The sequence below is a fragment of the Candida parapsilosis genome, contig 005806 (genome assembly GCF_000182765.1).
Source record: "Candida parapsilosis strain CDC317 annotated contig 005806".
In the NCBI taxonomy this organism is placed as follows: Eukaryota; Fungi; Ascomycota; class Pichiomycetes; order Serinales; family Debaryomycetaceae; genus Lodderomyces; species Lodderomyces parapsilosis.
The window spans coordinates 927,544-949,312 of record NW_023503279.1 but is presented as its reverse complement, the minus strand read 5'-3'; the positions used below and the strand labels follow the sequence as shown (position 1 = coordinate 949,312).

General features: G+C 37.2%; 5 protein-coding genes across 5 annotated transcripts; 3 read left to right on the top strand and 2 right to left on the bottom strand. All coding sequences in view use genetic code 12, as the record gives it.

The window, feature by feature from the left end:
- Window positions 1–555: 555 nt before the first annotated feature.
- AGA1 (Aga1p) lies at window positions 556–1,950 on the bottom strand (the record flags this gene model as incomplete). The annotated part of the gene is made up of 1 exon (XM_036807782.1): window positions 556–1,950. The coding sequence occupies one exon, from the start codon at window positions 1,948–1,950 to the stop codon at window positions 556–558; it is 1,395 nt and encodes a 464-aa protein (XP_036664584.1).
- A 9,173-nt stretch (window positions 1,951–11,123) lies between these two features.
- CPAR2_303970 (uncharacterized protein) lies at window positions 11,124–11,444 on the bottom strand (the record flags this gene model as incomplete). The annotated part of the gene is made up of 1 exon (XM_036807781.1): window positions 11,124–11,444. One exon carries the CDS (start codon window positions 11,442–11,444, stop codon window positions 11,124–11,126), a length of 321 nt encoding a protein of 106 aa, XP_036664583.1.
- A 338-nt stretch (window positions 11,445–11,782) lies between these two features.
- On the top strand, window positions 11,783–12,241 carry CPAR2_303960 (E2 ubiquitin-conjugating protein; the record flags this gene model as incomplete). The annotated part of the gene is made up of 1 exon (XM_036807780.1): window positions 11,783–12,241. The coding sequence occupies one exon, from the start codon at window positions 11,783–11,785 to the stop codon at window positions 12,239–12,241; it is 459 nt and encodes a 152-aa protein (XP_036664582.1).
- Window positions 12,242–13,978: 1,737 nt separating this feature from the next.
- On the top strand, window positions 13,979–19,054 carry CPAR2_303950 (aminophospholipid-translocating P4-type ATPase; the record flags this gene model as incomplete). Its single annotated transcript, XM_036807778.1, has 1 exon — window positions 13,979–19,054. The coding sequence occupies one exon, from the start codon at window positions 13,979–13,981 to the stop codon at window positions 19,052–19,054; it is 5,076 nt and encodes a 1,691-aa protein (XP_036664581.1).
- A 1,572-nt stretch (window positions 19,055–20,626) lies between these two features.
- PET9 (ADP/ATP carrier protein) lies at window positions 20,627–21,538 on the top strand (the record flags this gene model as incomplete). Its single annotated transcript, XM_036807777.1, has 1 exon — window positions 20,627–21,538. One exon carries the CDS (start codon window positions 20,627–20,629, stop codon window positions 21,536–21,538), a length of 912 nt encoding a protein of 303 aa, XP_036664580.1.
- Window positions 21,539–21,769: the final 231 nt, after the last annotated feature.

The following is a 21,769-nucleotide window of genomic DNA, read 5'->3' as shown; positions in this document are numbered from 1 at the left end:
GGAAACAGACAAAGATGCGACATTGGAAAAGAATTACATAGTGAAGGATTTCAAAAAGTAAAACGTTATTATTATTTTGTAGTAAAGTAACGTAAGCTTTATATCAAGAGCTATACAATAATCATCATCATCATCATCATCATCATCAAAGGAGTAAATAAACCGAAAACGTGGTAAAATTTTGTAAGAATGCAAAAAAATCAAGTAGGCAAAAGATGAAACCGAAATAGCAAATTGACCGAAATGCGATATTATAAGAAGAATGAGTAAAACCGAAAGTAGCAGTGGTAGTAAACGCAGCATCAGCTGGAAAACCGAAATACGACGAATGAATGAAAATGAAAATGAAAAAACCAAAAAAATAACGAAATTAGAAATGATGACCGAAATGGATGATTTGATAATGATAATGACATGACATTGATAACAAGATAAAGCTCAACCGCACAAACGACAGACAAAAAAAAAAACGCACGCAAACTCGAATTGAATAAGAAAAACCTCAACTGAAAAAACTGACCAGCAACTTCAAAGCAGTTAGAAAAACCCATTTACTTAAATCACAAAAGAACCCAAATCAAATTCATTATTAGTATCTTTGACAGTGACATTTGAATAAGTTTGCATAAACAACTCTTCAAACCCACAAGCTGTAATTCCACTAGGTTTACTAGCACCAGCATTGCCACATTCTTCACTGGTTTCCGAGTATTCAGATACCGGAGTAAATGAAGAATGTACTTGCTCTTCTTGATTTTGGTTCATGTTCAAGTTCAAATTCAAGTTCATGGCGATTTGATCATTGAGCATCATAAAGTCGTCCAAACTTACATCTGAGCATGATGAATCAGCAGAGTGCATTGGCAAAGCACTGTATTGTTGTTGTTGTTGTTGTGGTTGTGGTTGAACAGGTGTGAATGGAACACTGTTGGATCTGTAGTGTGGTTTTCTGACTGGTTTCTTTATACAGGCTTCAGATGCTGATCTTTGGTGTTTTGGTTTTGGCTGGTAAGTCTTGAATTGCAACTGACCGGCAGTTTTTCTTGACTTTTTAACCGGCAATGATGATGGTCCTTGTTGTTGATGTTGTGTTACGGATGGCTCTTTCAATGGTGATTGTAGTTGAAATTGGGGTTGTTGTGATAAAGCTGGAGTTGAAGTTGCTGATATTATTTGTGATTCAATGGCTCTTTGTTGTTGTTCAAACAATTGTTGTTGCAATTGTTGGATTTGGAGATGTTGTTGTAACATTGCTTGTTGATAACCATACAATTGATGGGAGATGTACTCCTGGGACATTTGTGGAACTGGTGGTGGAGGTGGTGGTGCCATCTGTTGTGGTGCTTGTTGTAGTTGTTGTTGTTGTATTGGTTGTGGTTGATTCCAGTCAACATCCAAGTTCATGATTCCCAAACCTAATTCTTCTGTTGGGGTGGTTTCACCAACATGTGAAGCATCATATTCATCATATTCATTCAAGGCAGGTAAATCAAAGATTGATTCTTCGACCGACACTGTTGGTGATGGCAATTGTTCATTGAATGGAGTTGGTGGAGTGAAAGTTGTGTTACCAGCAGCAGCAGAAGCAGCAACAGCAGATGATGGTGGAGTATAGTTTTTGACACCGGCAATAGCTTCAGTTTCTAACATATGTGTATGTTCATGAACCTCTTCCTCATCACTCTTTACTGGAGACAAGTCAACAAACACAAAATCTTTTGGCTTACCTGGTTTGTTCTTGGGTCTTCTCATTGGTGGCCTCCTAATGGAAAATTTAGAAGCAGCAGCAGCAATTTTCAATGAGTTATTGAGACATTCGACTGAGGTTTGTGATTGAGTTGAGTTTGATGAATGCGACGACGACGACGACGATACCGATCTCTTAACTCTCCATAACTTCTTACCATTGGCAGGTGGTAAAACAGCAGCAGCAGCGGTATTGCAACTCATTTTTGTATAAATAATTTATGTGTATGGTTTTGTTGGATATCAAGTTAATGAATGAACGCGTCAAATTAGCGACTGACTAGCAGTGGGGGGTATCAATTGAGTGGGTATAAACGAAAAGCGACTTGTAAGGTGTGTTTCAACTAAATTACCTGAAGTAGTAGTCAAGGTTGTTGTAGTTGATGCTTGGTATTTTGGTATTTGGTATCTTATAATTGTCTTTTACTGGAAAAGGAAAAAAGAAAGAAGAATGAAAATGGGAATCCAAAAAAATGTGAAAACTTGGTGGATATAGCTCTGGTTATATATTCTTCTGGATTTTCCCTGAATCCATATTTCAAAGGATTCATTATACCAGGGATGTGGTTTTTTTTTTTGTATTAGTTTGAGTTTTCTTTTGAGTCTCGAGTATTATTTTATGATATTTTGAGTGAAGTTTCGATATTGTGTAATAGTCTTAACATATTACTTTCTGCACCATATGTATGATGTATTATATGATTTAGGCGTTGATGCTTACTACTAAAAAGCCATTTTGATTTTTGTATTCCTTCATACTTACCCTTTATTGCCATACATTTCCAAATTAGTCTTCATACTAACAATCGTGAGGGGCAATCGAACAATAGGATTTAAATGGAGTTAATTAGAACAAGGTGCATATTCCCATTATATGCAGTACATGAGAAAAAGAGGAGATTTTTAATGGGTTTGTGCTTTATTGATGCAGGGTGTCCTAAAAAAAAAGACAGTATCCAAAATTAAAGTTTACACAAACAAAGGGTACTAAAGTTTAATTAAATTGACTAATTAGGAAATATAAATAAAAAAAAGCTCTACTTTGGATTTGCATGAAACTAAAAAACAATAGAGGAGTTGATACAATAGACTTTTTGTGGTAAAATGTGATGATGAAAGAAAAAGAATGAGGGGCTTGTTAGTTAACGAAGTGCCTGTCTCCTCTTTGACCCCCAAGGGAGAAGGGATTAGTAGAGAGGGTTGGAGGAAGTATTGTTTTTTGACGACAAGGAAATAACGATAAAGGTGCGCCCCTTTTTTGACCGGAGATAGGCGGATTGACTGTACTGGCTTATACATTGGGTAATATTGGGCTTTGATAGTGGGTGCGTCGGCTTGATATACATTTACGTACTGTCTAGATCCACTCGAATGCGCATCGTTTCTCTTTTTCCTAATTAGGCACATTCTCAAAACTTTCGATTACGAAACCTTAAGCAGCCTTGATATAGTTACGTCAGAGGGGATGCTATAGTTTAAGTCTTTTTTACTAACCATGTTGCGAACGAGGAGTTGGAGGGGTAGGAGATGATGGAAATAGGTCATTCGGCTTTTGAGACATTGCTTTTCTATCGCCAAATGTGCGACTTTTAAGTGCAACATGCTTGGTTTGTCCTCCCTTGTCCCCTCCCCTTGGCATCGATTCCATATCAGCAAATCTCATGTGAGAGAATACGTCTTGCGAGGGGCAAAATGTGGGATATGCATCACCGTAGAAGTAGGATTCTAGAGTCTAGTTGTAGTGATATTTTCCGATTAAGGTATACTTTAAAACCAGGTTCCACTTATGACTATTTGATAAACACAGGGGGTAGATCGGGAATATCCTTTCTTGAATGACCTGTTTTCCCTCTTCAATTAAACAAGGATGGACATCTATATTATTGCACCAGTATCCACGATTCACTCTCTATTTCTGGCTCTGCTACTGCTTGTTCTATTTTCAATTCGAACAAATCAAGTAAAAAGTGGAGTAAAGAAACAAAGACAGCCACTAATTATTGTGAGATGGTACAAAATCGACTCAAACTAAAAACCGCATTTTAGGTTTAAATTTTTTTTCTTCTCTATTTTTTTTTTCCTTCGCCCTTTGCCTCTTTTTTACGGCGTCTAAGTTAAGCCATTTAATTGCATGCGTTTTTACTTCATAAAGTATGCAGAGTAAAAATGTATCTCCCATCACAAGGCGGCTCTACTGAAAGTTTCTAGAGATTGAATATGTGGAAACAGATAAACCATATGTCAGTAAAGTGGTACGATGAGTCGGACATCTGCGGCATTTTGACTTTGACTTTGCTGGTTATACAAAATGTAGAAGAAATATATTTTCAAAGATCGGCAATAGCAATGCTTTTGTTCATTGTAACCATATATGCCATAATGCTTAAAAGTGTCTTCCATAAACATAAGACTATGTACGTAAATAAAATAAGTAAGCGCGCATTCATAATGGAAGAGATGAAGTGCAATACAAAGACCATTGTTCCAATAAATTTCCTAATCAGGTTATTCAACAAATAGACTATACATATATACAATGCATTCAAAATTTTAGTTTCAATTAATGAACCTAATTAGGAAATATTTTACAAACAAAGCAATTCAGTATAATCTTTGCGCAATGTAAAGCTCCAATGCATATGAACTAAGCGATGCAGCTATTCCCGTCTTAATTCCGCAACTGATTTCGGTAATTGATCTAGCGGTGTGATCGTTAATCATTCGTGATTACCTTGCATTTTTTATATAAGTCAATTAAACTGTATGTAGAGAGTATATTCCAAAGTGGGACGATATTCACAAACTAGGTAATCCAATTGCCATTGTGTTAGAAGGAGCAATGTACAATCAAAATGTACTCTCTATATATGATATTGTGGAATAAAAAATACATGTCAAATGGGTTAACATTATTTCACAATAAGTGATTTAAAATATATAGCACATAACGCATAGAGGTTTCAAAAGCGGTTTTGTACTTACTACAATAGGTAAGTGATGTAATATGTCAAGTGACTTAACCTCCGTGAAACAATAGTAGTGTATATAAGCATACCCCACATTTCAATAAAATTCCACAATTGATATATACCAAATTCCAAAATGCATTTACAACTATACAATGAAAAAGTCTGGATGTTTCTTCCTTCAAAGGGAGGGCCCTCCTTTCTACATTCAGCTTTAAGTTGGACTATGTTCTAGGGAAGTTTAGAGTTTAGTTGCACCTTAAAATTTTGGAGCAGAGACAGCATAACAATAGTTTGTTTTCTTCCCTCATTTCATGTAAAAAACTTAAGAAAATTAGCCAAATACTGCCCTAATGTTTTACTTCTATTGTTCGACTTGATTTACAATGGCTTTATGAGTCTTAATTACTATTGTGAATTTCTACTTTATTGCCCCACTCCTCAGCATTCAATGAGTCTGTTTTGTTACCCTTTTTTTTTTTTTTTTCTTTCTTTCCCGCCCTTTCCCATGAGAATATGCCCCTCGTCAGTGCCCCACCATTTAGTTAGACCCCCACCAATTAGTTCAAAGAACATAATTGTGACTTCTAGTCAAAAATAAACCGAGGTGTTACTAGCTCTTTCTCTCTTGTGTGAATGTATCTACAGTAAGGGTATTTTGGGAAGTTTCGGAGTTCTTATTTTTGTTGGGAGAATCTGCATCTCAATTAGAAATTGAATGTCTTTTCCATTCTTTTCTTTGTTGGGTACGCTATGCAAGATACATTACCATCAATTTCTTTTTGTTTTACAATATAAATTTCATAAGATTGCTTTTTGTCCAATTGTTCTCCTCTTTTTTGTGTACGGCACTAAAAAAAAATAATTAGAGCCCACCTTCCTAAATAGGCCAAATTAGCTTAATTGGTAAATCTTTACTTAAAGTGGCAAGCTTTAAGCTTTGATGCATAAACTTCCAACAGGGTAGAAGAAGTAAGTTCACCAGAAAACATCGGTCGATTTTGAAAGGGTTCTGTTGTGAAGGAAGGAACAGTTGTACCCAAAGCTAGCCGAAATAGCTTGTTCCCTTGTGGTTGATTTTGAATTGAAACCCAATGAGCACCAACTGAAAAGCCGAGTGCGATACAGTAGCTATATCATAGAACACTTTTTAAGCAATGCTTCCAACTACTAACCACAATTTATTATATCAACTACAAAAGAACGTCATTCTTCTGATTTGGTATTATAAAACAACAAATCAAAAGAATGGGAAGCAAAAAAATAATCAGGTAATTTCCAAAGCATAAGGGCATAAGGTTTGTAGAGATCAATGAACAAAGTATAATTGTTAGCAAAACTTTAACAACAACGCTAACCACCAAAGAAAGGAAGAAAGGTCATAACTTTTTTTGCTCTTTCGTTTTTCGTTTTTTAGTTGTAGGTTAGGCTCATAACCATTCATTTTCTCCACCAGTTAATTTTCCACTAAAAAATTTACCAAAACCAAAGCAATTTCCGGCTGGTGTGTTAACTAAGTGCTTTTCAGATATACGTCTCAACCAATTGAGTATCGAGAAGGGTACGACAGCCCCCTCGAGGCCAATTGAACACTATCCGCTACCCGATTATAACAATTTCCATTTCCACTTTGTCGTCTAAACGAGCGAGAACGAGAACAAGATCAAGAACAATAGAGCAATGGCTCGTAGTTTTAGGCGCCCTACGTTGTTCTCCCCTACTATTACATTTATGACGGTGAGGAGAAAAAGCAAGTGCCATTACAATAATAATCCCAAAAGTCATCCATTTTGCAATCCCCATCCTTGCTCTTGGGAAAAGCCTTCCTCCCATTACGAACTGGATAAATTCAAATATAGAAAGGAACGGTAGCCTAGAATCATATAGCAAAGTAACTGTTCGTTTATCTTGTACGTTTCAATACAAACGTATGACCTCATGCAACTCCTCTTGCCTAATTGGGCGCCATATCGACCTTTTTGGATGAAAAGGAAAACAAGCTGTATTTCCAGACTTATGTTCTATTGGAGTTAAAGTTCTGCGATAAATCCTATACTGAGATTGGGTTCTTTCGAGGATTTTTCTGTAATGGGTATTCTGGTACGATATGAGAACACTTGTAATAGAGGAGATGAACCCAAACTGGATCTACTAATGGGAACATCAAAGTTAAAATGCAATAAGCTTGTTCAAAGAAAAGACTATCGATTCCTAAGCAACTTCTCTCTTCATTGTCCGTTTAGCATTCTTCTGCGAAACGATTGAAAGGGGGGGGGTGAAGAAAGGGCAGGAATGAAGAAATCCAGAACAATTTCAATTCAACCGACTAACAATACTCCACCTCACCTTTTCACTCCCTTTATTTGTAGGGTTTTGAAACATACCTATTGTTCACATACGCAGTGCTTCAATTAATCAAATCCCTTGTTTCTACTCTAGTACGCCAAGAAATACTTCAAGAAAGTTAAAAATAACCTTCTTTTTGCGAATGGGCACAAAATTGGGGATAAATGAAAACTCCATTGGTGTATACCCCTCACTGACTAATTAGGAAAGTAAATTGAATAGTACTTTATGGAACAATAGAATCTCTCACAAACAATCCATTTTTTTGCTTGTAAATTGTATTGTATTATGCGTAATGGACTAAATGACATTTTAGCATTATCTCTCATCCTAGTTAATTTGCTTTCCTAATAAATGCAAAAGGTTCAATTTTTATATTAGCTCTGCTACATAAAGCACACAAACTTGGTAAAACAATGGAAACAACTTTTGTGAACACTTGAACCGATTACTATGCTACAAAAAAAAAGAATCAAACGTTTGATTGACACCTCAGAAAGAGACGAAAAATGGGCCAATTGTTTACTTTCCTAATTAAGCACAATCGTCCTAAATAGGATCATCAACTCCAAAGGGAACAATAAAGCTATGCCAATCTAGGGATGTTGGTAAACAAAAGAGTCAGAAATCTCCAATAATATAATTGCTTAAATGCATGAACCACCAATAAAAAATTTTAGACGGCAGGCGAGGAGCACAGCAACGCCACCTTTATGAATTTAGAGTAAGTGTATTTGAAAAGTCTTGGACGTCGTGGCTAGGCAGGAACGAGCCTTACAAACTAAAAACCAAAAGAGATGACAGAAAAGCGAGGCACTAAACATTTCTCAGTTATAGTGTCTACAAGGCTATCTTTAGTCTCCTTAGAAGTGTGGGAATTGAAGAGCTAGGGCAAAAGATCAACAATCTAAATTTCATTGCTTCGGTTGGATACAACTTCCGTTCCGTAATGTGAGCCCAAACGCCGGAGTGGTTTGATCTATGAGAAAATTTGGTAAATTGTTCACTGGGGATTATCAAATTCTCTCTATTAAGACCAGACAATGGGATAACTGCAAGCCGAAATAACAAAGAAATCACTGTCAGTGACTATTGTTCCATCCTGTTGGCTCCACAACGAAAATTGATTATTGATACCGACAGCAACAAAAAACATAGTCAAGTTTTGTTGGGCAAGAGATCACAGATGAATCACACCACAAACAAACGAGCATGATCATCACTCACTGTTGTCTAGACAGCATCATGGGCGGAGCGCTGCAATTGGAAAATTTTTTTTTTCCATCAGGCACAAAAATAGTGGTTTAATGACAGGTCCTTTCATGGTGGACAAAAGCAAACTAAGGGCGTAGTAAAAAAACTGTCAAAGTCTTGTTTTTTGTTGATACACTCTACCACGCCACTAGCTTGTTTTAGCTAAGCGAGTAAGTGTTTCCTTTTCACCCAGTGTACAATTCTAATCTCAGTGGATGAGCGAGGGCAGCTGAATGGGCTCTATGCATGTCATAGAATTTCATCACACATATGCAAGTAATGAAAATGTAATCACCTGTCCCAATTAGGCAGTTACGTCCTAATCTGGAAGAAACATAAACAAATACACAAAATAAAACCATTTGGTGCACATTGGGTAAAAGTACTGAAATTTCATCACTTGATAAGAATTTGTGCGTATTATACACAAATTTGTGCAGAACAGTTACAAACTCATTTCTGTGTTTATGAATTGCATGCATTGTCAGTCTTTTAGAATCTGTGCAGGTTTTTCATTCGAGTGGGATGCTTACTGTTTGTTTCTAAATTTCATTCGTAATTGAAACGAGTCAAGAGGGGAAATTAACTCAGTGCTCAGAACCCACATACATGTGCCACGAACGAGAACAGGGTTATTAAGAGAGTAGGGAGCTTCTCCGTATGACGTCAATATGAAACTGATTGTACAGGAGAGGGAGGGAAACCTTTTGTAGCATCATTTACAAACAAATCAAGCTAAACTCCTATTTAAAGTGGGGCTCATGGCACACAACTTTCTGAGTTTGTCGAATAATGCCCATAGATATATTACGTTACAAACAAAACAAATGAGAGACTTGGGTGGGGCAAGAAGTGCGCATACAATTATCAAGTTCTAAAACGATAATGTTCTGTGTCTATATCAACATCATCACCATGGCAACAACCTTTGTTGCATTTTGTGAACCGGTCTGTCTCAAAAGTCCTCAATGAGATGGGTGCTTTGTACAATTATGAGATATATTATTCACGATACAATTTTACGAAATGAGCTCCAACGACTGTCATGGGTACGTTTGTTGAGTCCACCCAATCAAAGACACCATTATTGTACGACTTTATCAAGACGTTGGCTTGAATCAGTTGAATACGACCAAAGGTATAGACACAGATCAAGCAATTAATTGATTTTGGTTTTTGTATTCTCTTCGACTCTCATTATCTAATGAACATCAAGACCAGTTTAAACTTTCTTTGAAAAAAAAACTCATAACCATCCTATCACCGATACCCCTCATAATCAATCGTAAGGAAAGAGGGGCGGGGAGATGTTCCGATTTCAAAAATTCTACAATCGCTCACCTTACAGATGCAATGTTCTTGCCTAACCATCTCTCAAACTGTTTATGGCTTTTATCCTTTGTGTAGAGTTGAACAACCCTCCTATTCATTATAGTTACTCCGCATTTCGCAATTGTGTTCTTGGTCTTGGTCTTGGTCTTGATGCAAAGTAAATGACGCCGTTCTACCACCACCAAACTTTGTGACTTTATTAAAAATAGCCCCGCCTTCTCACAATACGCTTTCCACATTCGTACTCTCTCCTGAGCCGAGGTCGTTGTCGAAATTAACGCATTAGCCTTATTCACAAAGAAAACAAAACGTACGCACCTTTCGAAACGAGAATGTGGTGGCACTTGTCGTCACTTTTGTGAGTTTAATAGAAGATGTTGAACGCTCAATAGAGAAAACAAATTGCTGCGGGGCAAAGCAAATATTGATCAAAGGCACACAAAATGACAAATTCAGTTAATTAATTAATTACTCATCCTTCTACCATTGAGTGTAGACCATGACGTAATCACAATGTATCTCGTAACCGCCTCAAAGTCCAATGGGCCACACAGTTTTAACGCAATTGACTCCTCACCCATATACTTTTGCCAGTCGTAATTCTCATAACCTAATTGCAAGAATATTTCATTACCTTTTTTTTTTTTCGTTTTTCCCCACATTTCGTTTTTCTGTTGTTTCTATTGTTTTATTCCAAAGTGGAGTAAAATGATACGGGAATACGCAAATCATCGAATAAGCAATTGTGCATTTCAACCTTCAATGAATTAGAGTTTTGAAAGCTATATACGCTGCATCATTTTCTGTGTATCGGAATTTAAAATAAAAGGAGGGTATGAATAAAGCTAGACACATTTTGCACAGAAGGTGACGTACAAAATGAATTTTCAATGCCGTCCAGAGACATGTGCATACAAGTTCTTTACTGTTATAGTGTATGCTTTGATTACCCCTATTTCTCAAAGAATGCAGCATTTGTAAAGCTTCAGTATCGTGTGGTTCATAGGGGGAATTGGGGAGATGGCTTAAATTGAAATCCTAGTGATTAATAATAGAGTTACCTGAATTGAATATTAAATCAGTACACTTCTCTATATACCCATATGTATGACCGAATCCGTAGCTCTAGTTGATTGAGTACCTTTCACAAACACCAACAAGTTTCATTATTCATATCAAAGATTTTCTTTACCAAACAAAAACATGCCAAGTGTCATGAGCATTCCAAGATTGGTAAACTCTAGTTGCAAGAAGTGAGCAATTGCTGGCCATCTTCTCTGTCATTCTGTTAGAACTGACCAAAAAGACAACACCAGGCTTGTGCCTGTGCCGACTCGAAAAGAGAAACCCAAGCAGTCCTCATCTTAATCATTACATATCGCATTAGCTTCCTAATTTCCCGATTGTAGCATCACAACAATGAGACCCTCAACCACTTCGATACCACCAACAAAATAAAATGAAAGTCCAAAGCTACTACTATTTTGGCGAACTTGACTCTTGTTCCAATTGACGCTTCATCCTCTCCTTCTCCACGTGCTGTTCTTGGGATTGTTTCAACAACATCTTTTTACCAATCCTTTCCTTAGCCTCTGGAGTCAAATCCAAAGTAGCACTCTCCAACACTTCCATTCGTGTAGGTATCTTCTCCCGTTTACGTCGAGCTACTTCTTCAGGTGAATGTGGTTCAAATTTTACAAATTGGAAATCTGATCCGGCTTTGTAGGTGACGTAGCCACCTAGAAGGATGGCTATCGTGCCTACTATGAATTTGTGAGTCATGGGTGCCCCTTGTGACATGATGAGTTGGGGAAAGAAATCTAAGGTACTTGTGAGTTATAATATGACAAGTAGTTGTTGTTCTGAGTTTGATGCTCTTCTCTTGTTGGAGAATCTTATAGAAATATCTTTTCTACATGTCGTGTGCAAACTCAAAAAAAAAACAAAAAAAACTGTGTTAAAAGCAAACAGGCAATTTATTTGTCGAAATCAATACGCATACTAAAAGTTAAAAGATATATACACAGCTGTTACTAACCACGAATAGATACCACACACATCACCCACTACTTATTCATCACTACACACACACACACACGCACACACACACACATATATATATATATATATCCTACAAAATGGCTGCACTTCCCAAAAGAATTCTTAAAGAAACTGAACGATTAGTCAGTGATCCAGTACCCGGTATAACAGCAGTCCCATCACAAGATAATCTTCGACACTTTAACGTTACTATTGATGGACCAAGTCAATCACCATATGCTAATGGTATATTCCAATTGGAATTATATTTACCTGATGATTATCCCATGTGTGCACCAAAAGTTCGTTTTTTAACCAAGATTTATCATCCAAACATTGATAAATTGGGTCGTATTTGTCTTGATGTTTTGAAGGATAACTGGTCACCTGCATTACAGATTAGAACCATTTTGTTGAGTATACAAGCATTGTTGGGTGCTCCTAATCCTGATGATCCTTTGGCTAATGATGTGGCTGAGGATTGGAAAAAGGATGAGAAACAAGCCATTAAAGTGGCACAAGAGTGGACAGAAAAGTATGCATTGAAAAAGGAGTAGTGAAGAGGTTGGTTGTTATTGTGGGACTGGTTTGAGGGGAGGGGGTTACTATATTAAAGCAGAAGGACATGGTTGTCCCGGAAATAGCTGCTGGTAGGCAACAAAGGAAGGTTAACAGTTCCATTTGACAACTCCAATAGTGAGAGATCTAGAAATATTTGGTTTACCAAATTGTTTATTGTACAATAAATGTGAAGCTTAAGTAGATCAAAAGCGTTATGCTGACATTTTGAGACGTAACAGTGGTCTAGTGTAAGTTACTCTAGTTTTATAAAATTGGCCACTATTGTTTGGTATCGAGTTGCGCTTTATTCATCAGTCAAGAAAGATATTTGTGTTACAAACTATTGCATAAAATAGTGAGACACCAAAATTTCCTCTTAGATTTCTGATGCCTTTGCATTCATACTAAGGGTCCTGAAACCAATAATGTGGTTGTTTGATCGTTAAGCACAATTGTCCTCGTGCAAAGTAACTGGATATGATACTCTCCTCCACGCTCGGCGCTCGGCGTTTAGGTTCTCCTTTTTTGTTCATTTCTCTCGCTTTAAGCGTCGCCATACGCCGAAAATCCCTCTTAAAGATGATCCGAGATTTGCGCAGAGAACAGGAAGTTAGTTGATGAAGTGAAGAAAACATTTATGAGAACAAGCTTCAACAGTTGCCAAGTGAGTTAATAGAGCTTGAGGCTGTGTTATGCAACACCCAAGTCAAGAAATTGAAAGCCATGCATACTGTTTTGGCCTAAGTCATTTTTCTGAAAAACTTTCTTGAGCCGTTACATCCTCTCACTCATTCTGCTCCGAAAGGAAAAACGGGGCCGAAAAAAAAAAAAAAAAAAAAAAAGAAAAAGAAAAGAACACCTGTGCAACCAATCAAGTGATGTTAGTGAGGAAATTCCGGGGAGCAGTGGGAATGAGACTTTTCTTAGCAACTCTCTATTTTACAGAGCAAAAGAATATAACAAGAAAGAAGAATTGAGACTTAAACTTGCTACATGATGGTTGCAACTTGTCATGAAAGTCACGCCCATCCCCCAACTGAAACCTACAAAATAAATAAACGCCGAATCTCTCCTCATTCACTCCTTCTCTGTGACTTCTTCTGTCTCTCTTTTGAGGGAGTTTTTTAGTTCATGATTTTGGACAAGTAGTACACTACCACTTCTGGTGCATATAGTTGAGTTACACAAATAGCGTTTCAAACAATTAAAGAAAATCGGATATAAATTTGTAAAAGTAAAAAGTTTTATTAATAGTTACTAATATACAACAACAACAATAATATATCATCAACACTATTCAATCTCAACATCAACAAATTAGCACAAACCAACTAATAGAAAGAACAAAAGTATCATTCACATACACGCACACACACACACACACACACACACACAATCTATAAAGCGCCTTACAAGTAAGAGATCAAACATAAAGATCTATATATACATATAGATATTCCCTCGTGATATATTCCGATTTAGTGTGCTGTCTCGGAGAGAGAGTGTGCAAAGGAGAACAAAAAAAAAAAAAAAAAGAAAGGAAGAAAAGGAAGAAAAGGGAAAACTGTAAAAGACTTCAAAGATTTCAAAGATCGTCTTTCTTCTTTTCACTTGACAAGCACATTTGGATATAACTAAACAACAATTTTAGGGTGGGGGAGCAAGATTACTCATTATCACACTAGTCAAGATTCAAAAACACACACAAACACACAGACCCTAGTTTGTTCAAGATGGTTAATCAGAGGAGTGGATCTCAAGACAATAGTAATGCCCTGGATAGCCCCTTTAGTGATCTGGCTGCTGATTTTGACAATTCATCAATAGTACAATCACCAACTGAAGAACAGTTTAATAGACACAATTTTCGTAACCACCAAGGCCACAGCATTGATGATGCTTTATCGGATACTTCAGCACCAGCTACACCTCAATTAAACACTGATCGATTTGAAGGTGGGAGGTCATCTTCATTACGTTTCCAACTACCTGAAGAGTCCACCACTGCATCATCCTCATCAGCTTTTCCTACACCGCCAGCATCGTCTTCATCATCTTCATCAGCCACGGCACATTACCTTCATAGTAATCCAAATAAATCACCCTTTCTTGATCAAAACGATACAATACTTGAAGATGAAGTATACGAAAAACCAAAAACAATTGACGGTTCAGAAAAGACTGATGAGTTGAGTGATGATAGTTCGGATGGTGTTACAAAAAGACATAGATGGGGTACTAAAAGAAACAAACAAGGTAGACCAAAGAAGGAGAATGTTAGTCGATCCAAGACTCTTAAAAAAATATTACATCCTCATGGAGATAGGGACAATACAGATATTGGTGACAGAGACCACATGCAACATCGTCATCGACTGTTGAAGAATCGAATAAAATCAATTCGTAAACCAAATACGCATTCCATTAGCTTCCCTGAAAGCCATCGAAACGATTCAGATTCTGACGACAACAACAATGTTATAGACCCCGAGGCTAGTGATCAGAGAAATAGGAAAAATGAAAAACGAACAATTGTGTTTAATAGACCATTACCTGAATCCATGATTGATCCAGAAACAGGACATCCAATTATTGAGTACCCCAGAAACAAAATCAGAACTACAAAGTATACACCACTATCATTCTTGCCAAAAAACATATTCAATCAATTTTTCCACAACATTGCCAACATTTACTTTTTGGCATTGATTATATTGGGAGCTTTCCAAATCTTTGGTGTCCCTTCCCCTGTTTTGGCAGCGGTGCCCTTGATTGTTATTGTTATTATAACTGCCATCAAGGATGCTATAGAAGATTCACGAAGGACGATTACTGATTTGGAAGTAAATAATCAATACACTCATATCCTCACCCAAGTTGATGATGAAACCGATTACCATTATGAAAATGTCAATGTTAATGATGAAAAAGTTAGTTTATGGAGACGATTCAAGAAATGGAATACAAAACAAATGGTTAAACTATGGGGTGCATCTCGGCGTAATTTAACAAAAGAGGGTAGAGCCAACAAGGAACGTGAACGGTTCAATCGTGAAAACAATATTGTTGAGGAAAATGTTCGACATTCATTTGATAGTGACGTTGGATCGCCAAGAACTTCAATGGATGCAAGTAACCCATTTGGTGATCAGTTGCGTAAATCATTTCAACAACAACGTCATGATGCTAATCATGAACACCACCACAAGGTATTAAAGTTTGCCAGAAGGTATTGGAAAGATGTCAAGGTTGGAGATGTGTTGCGTATCTATAATAATGAAGAAGTGCCAGCTGATGTGGTTATCCTTTCGACAAGTGATGATGACAATTGTTGTTTTGTTGAAACAAAGAATCTTGATGGTGAAACAAACTTGAAAGTGAAACAAGCCCTCAAGTACTCTTCAGTTAATGATAAAGTTGCTAAAGCTGATGATTTAATGGATCATTCATTTGAAGTAAACTCAGAAGGTCCACATGCAAACTTGTACTCTTATGAAGGTAACTTGCAGTACACTGCTCGTGATGGACAAGAATTACAAGAAGCAATCACCATAAATAATCTACTTCTTCGTGGTTGTACTTTGAGAAATACTAAATGGGCCATTGGTATTGTTGTATTTACTGGATCCGATACCAAAATCATGTTGAATGCTGGTATCACTCCAACGAAGCAATCGCGTATGTCGCGGGAATTAAACTACTATGTGTTGCTCAATTTCATATTCTTGTTTGTCATTTGTTTTATTTCCGGGTTGGTCAATGGTATATATTATCGAAAACATGGTACATCACGAGATTTCTTTGAGTTTGGAACCATTGCTGGATCACCAGCGGTAAATGGATTAGTATCGTTTTTCGTGGCATTAATCTTGTATCAGTCATTGGTGCCGATTTCATTATACATTACTATTGAAATTATCAAAACTGCTCAAGCATGGTTTATATATTCCGACGTCGGGATGTACTATCCTCGATTGGATTTCCCCTGTACTCCTAAATCATGGTCCATTAGTGATGATTTGGGCCAGATTGAATACATATTCAGTGACAAGACCGGTACATTGACGCAAAATGTCATGGAGTTTAAGAAATGCACCATCAATGGTGTTTCTTATGGATTGGCGTATACTGAAGCCCTAGCTGGTTTACGTAAACGAATGGGTGTCGATGTCGAATCGGAAGCCGCTCACGAACGAGCCGTTATTGAAAAGGATAAAGTTGAAATGATTGACAAGTTGCATGAGATTCTGAAAAATGGAACTTATGATGATGAAATTACATTCATTTCGCTGAAGTTTATTGACGATCTAACTGGTGCCCTGGGTGATCTTCAACAACAATGTGATCATCATTTCATGTTGGCTTTGGCCTTGTGTCATTCAGTATTGACTGAACAAAGTGAAAAGAATCCTCACAAATTGGTTTTGAAGGCGCAATCACCTGATGAAGCAGCATTGGTGGGTACTGCACGTACATTGGGCTTCAATTTCAAAGGCACTACTAAACGTGGGTTTCTTGTTGATGAACATGGCGTAACTAAAGAGTATCAAGTGTTGAATACTTTGGAATTCAATTCAACTAGAAAAAGAATGAGCTGTATAATCAAGATTCCCGGGAACGGGCCCGATGATGAACCGAAAGCATTGTTGATTTGTAAAGGTGCCGATTCTATAATCTATGATCGATTATCCAAAACTGACAATGACCCAAACATGCTTGAACTGACCGCTAAGCACTTGGAAGAATATGCCACTGAAGGGTTACGTACTTTATGTATTGCTGAACGAGAATTGACTTGGTCACAATATACTGAATGGAATAAACGTCATCAAGTGGCAGCATCAGCGTTGGAGGATCGTGAAGATAAGATGGAGGCAGTTGCCGATTCAATTGAACGGGAATTGATTTTGCTTGGTGGTACTGCTATTGAAGATCGATTACAAGATGGTGTCCCTGATGCCATTTCACTTCTTGGTGAAGCAGGAATCAAATTGTGGGTATTGACTGGTGATAAAGTTGAAACTGCAATAAACATTGGGTTTTCATGTAATTTATTGGGCAATGAAATGAATTTACTTGTTATCAAGACAGCTTATTCTAGCGAAGAGTTGGAAAAAATGGAATTGAGTTTAGGACATGGTAATGCCGAAGCACAAGTTATCGATACTGTCTTGTCTCATTACTTGCGCATACATTTTGGGTCCTCAGGTTCAATTGATGAGCAAGAAGCGGCAATTGGCGATCATACACCACCTGATGAACGATTTGGGGTTATTATCGATGGTGATGCATTAAAATTGGCGTTGCTTAACCCTGACACCAAACGAAAGTTTCTCCTTCTTTGCAAGAAATGTCGTGCTGTCTTGTGTTGCAGAGTATCACCAGCTCAAAAAGCCGCTGTGGTGAAGTTGGTCAAGGATACATTGGATGTAATGACTTTGGCTATTGGGGATGGATCAAACGATGTAGCCATGATCCAAGCTGCCGATGTTGGTGTTGGTATTGCTGGTGAAGAAGGTCGTCAAGCAGTTATGTCATCGGATTATGCCATTGGGCAGTTTAGATTCCTTGCTCGATTACTATTGACCCATGGACGTTGGTCATACAAGAGATTCAGTGAAATGATTCCTAGCTTTTTTTACAAAAACATTATTTTCAATGTGGCATTATTCTGGTATGGAATTTATTGTGACTTTGATGGAACTTATCTTTTTGAATTCACCTATCTTATGTTTTACAATTTGGCATTTACGTCATTACCAGTAATCTTTTTGGGTATATTTGATCAAGATGTTGATGCTAAAGTATCATTGCTTGTGCCGCAATTGTACCGATCTGGTATCTTGCGGACAGAAATGAGTGATTGGAAATTTTACATTTATTGTCTTGACGGGATTTATCAATCGGCAATTTCATTCTTTTTCCCATATTTGTTGTATGTGGTTGCATTCCCCAGTTTTAATGGAAGACCAAATGATCACCGGTTCTGGATGGGTGTTTTGGTAACTTGTATTGCATGTATTTCTTGCAATTGTTACATTTTGTTTCATCAATATCGTTGGGATTGGTTAAGTTCATTGATTGTTGCCATTTCTATCTTGATTATATTCATTTGGACAGGATTGTGGACGGTTAATGTATCATCCAGTGGTGAATTTTACAAAGCTGCTCCACAAGTATTTGGAATGACGTCATTTTGGGCATGTATGTTTATTGGTATCTTGTGTTGTTTGATTCCGAGGTTCTTTTATGATTTTGTTCAAAAATTCTTTTGGCCCAAAGATGCTGATATTATCCGTGAATGTGTTCAACGTGGTGATTTTGCCGCTTACCCTGAAGATTATGATCCTACTGATCCAAATAGACAAAAGATCAGTTCTTATTCCAGCAACGTATTGACTCGGTTAAGTATGAGTTCGAAACGACACCTGCTGGGTGCTGGTGGTGGTGCTTCTTCCCCTAAAGGTCACACTACATCATCATCAAATGATGATTTTTCCAATGGAAGTGGAAGTTATAATCGTGCCGATGTATTTGATCAAATCAATAGCAATGGCGCTCTGAATTATCAAAATCCACCCACGCCACCACCAGGCATTATGATGTCACCCATTAGGAAAAGAGCCCAAAGTACCATGAGAAGTATATTTGGTAAACGAAGCAGTTCTGATCCATATTTCCAAAGTAATGGTACACAAGAATCGGTGCAGACTGAAGAGATTCCATTGGATGACTTTGATACGAGTCAGAGAAATATGGCTAGAGTCAGTTTTGATAATAATCATAAAAGAGTTGCATCGTATCAATGAAGGATGCAATATGTATAAATAGAGTTTTGAAAAACAAAAAAGCAAAATAAACATCTGTATCAATAGAGAGAAAGGACGATATCTCGTAGCACCGCCTGAATGCAAGAGATGGATCTTCTGGCGTAAACGCAACGTATTTTGCAAAAACCAGTTTGGGTTTTATGGTGTAGACCCGATCGGATATAAAAAAAAAATGAAAAAAAAGACATTGAGTAGATGTTTTTGTGACATGTTAGATAACGCACAAAAAGTAGATCCAATGAATCCTCCTGACTGATAAAATTTCGCGTCTTTAGGGATGCAAAATGAACCCCCACAGAATTCAATTCATCAACACAACCCTTTCAAATGAAGATTTCAAGATCTCGTAGCATATGGTTGTGATACTTCTTTCTTAATTGAGCTGACTGGCGTTTACCTTGCACAAAGGAAAAGTTGCAAAATACTTCAATCTTCTAGGCTTCGTTGCAGTAGCAAAAGTAGAAGTAGACCTTACAATTGCGAAGGACTGTGGAAAGACAAAGCTGATTAGAAGACAGTAAATTAAGATGAGCTGATGATGTTACTTGTAGTTAGCAGTAACAGGCGTCGAAGGAAGGACAGATGAAGTACAAAATTGAGCCACAATTTATTTTTTTTTTTTGTCAAAAGAAAATGAGTCGCGTCGTTATACATCACTTCCCCCGTTCGGGGGCCAACAACGAATCATCATTACAACACGACCCTTTTGGTGTGTAGTCGACTCCCATTACTCATTCAATAAGAGCCAGGGTATACAATTCAGTAGCATGTACTTGTTTGAGTTATTGCAAGGCATCAAATGGTTGCTAAAAACCCTTGAGCTTGATGATTCAGGTGTATGTATTTACTGGTGTCTGATCTTTTGTGGTTCCTACAATGAACCAATCAAATCGTACCATTTCGTTGGATGTGTAAATTGCTATTATTGTTTTTGGTCCTTAACAATTGTTGTTTTCACGAAGTCCCGTGAATCACCGATGACATCCAAACACACATACATTCCAGTAGAGTAGTATTTCTTTTTTTTTTTCCTTCTTGTGTGTCTGGTAAATAAATTCCGACATTGTTACGTTTTGTAGACAAGTACACGACTTTAACTAGTCAGTAGCTCACTCTCTCTTAATAGGATCTATGCTTCATCAAAGTACTATATTGTTAAAAAATTCCAGCACTGAAAGGATGGCATCTGAATTAGATGGAGCTCACTTGATTTCAATTCGTCATATTTTACAGTTGCATCCATTACCAAACTGCAACCGCAACTTTTTTCGTTCCTTAAGAAATTAAAAATTTCAGTCATTTTTTGTATTTTGTATTGTTTTTCTTTTTCCAGCGTTAATCCAAATAAATTTTTCTTTTTTTTTTTTTTTTTTTTTTTTTTTTTTTTTTTTTTTCAATTCAGCGTTTAAATGTACCATGTCCCCAATTGATTTAAATAGAGAAAAATTTTTCCTTCTCCCTTTAAAACTCAACAACTTTTTCCCTTCTTTCTCTTCTTTTTTTCTTTTTACTTCAATCAAGTTAATACATATTCCCCCTTATTAGTAAACCATGGCTACTGATTCTAATTTCCTCATTGACTTCTTGATGGGTGGTGTTTCCGCCGCCGTCGCCAAGACTGCTGCTGCTCCAATTGAAAGAGTCAAGTTGTTGATTCAAAACCAAGATGAAATGTTGAAACAAGGTAGATTGTCTCACAAATATACTGGTATCATTGACTGTTTCAGAAGAACTGCTGCTGATGAAGGTATCGTGTCATTCTGGAGAGGTAACACTGCCAATGTTATCAGATACTTCCCAACCCAAGCTTTGAACTTTGCTTTCAAGGATCAAATTAAAGCTTTGTTTGGTTTCAAGAAGGATGAAGGATACTGGAAATGGTTTGCTGGTAACTTGGCTTCTGGTGGTATTGCCGGTGCTTTGTCTTTGGCATTTGTCTACTCTTTGGATTACGCCAGAACTAGATTGGCCAACGATGCTAAGTCTGCTAAAGGTGATGGTAAAGGTAGAGAATTCAACGGTTTGATTGATGTTTACAAGAAGACTTTGGCTTCTGATGGTATTGCTGGTTTGTACAGAGGTTTCGGTCCATCTGTTATCGGTATTGTTGTTTACAGAGGTTTGTATTTCGGTTTGTATGATTCCTTGAAACCAGTTGTTTTGGTTGGTCCATTGGAAGGTTCTTTCTTGGCTTCATTCTTGTTGGGTTGGGTTGTTACTACCGGTGCTTCTACTGCTTCTTACCCATTGGATACTATTAGAAGAAGAATGATGATGACTTCTGGTCAAGCTGTTAAATACGATGGTGCTTTGGACTGTGCTAGAAAGGTTGTTGCTGCCGAAGGTGTCAAGTCATTGTTCAAGGGTTGTGGTGCTAACATCTTGAGAGGTGTTGCCGGTGCCGGTGTTATCTCATTGTACGATCAATTGCAAGTTCTCCTTTTCGGTAAGAAATTCAAGTAAATGTGATTAACATTTGTACTTGGAACTTCTTTGCCTAGGGAGGTGAGAGCAAGAGAGAGAGGTGTTCTATAAATTTTTGTTTCCTTTTGTATATATATTATATATAAAGTTAATATTGTAAAACAAAATTACACTTTTAAATTATTGAGAGTTCTGCAGAATGAGGAGAAATTGAACCTAGGCGATGGGCAATTGGCTTCACTTTACGGGTAGTTTTGTTATCGTGTCTAA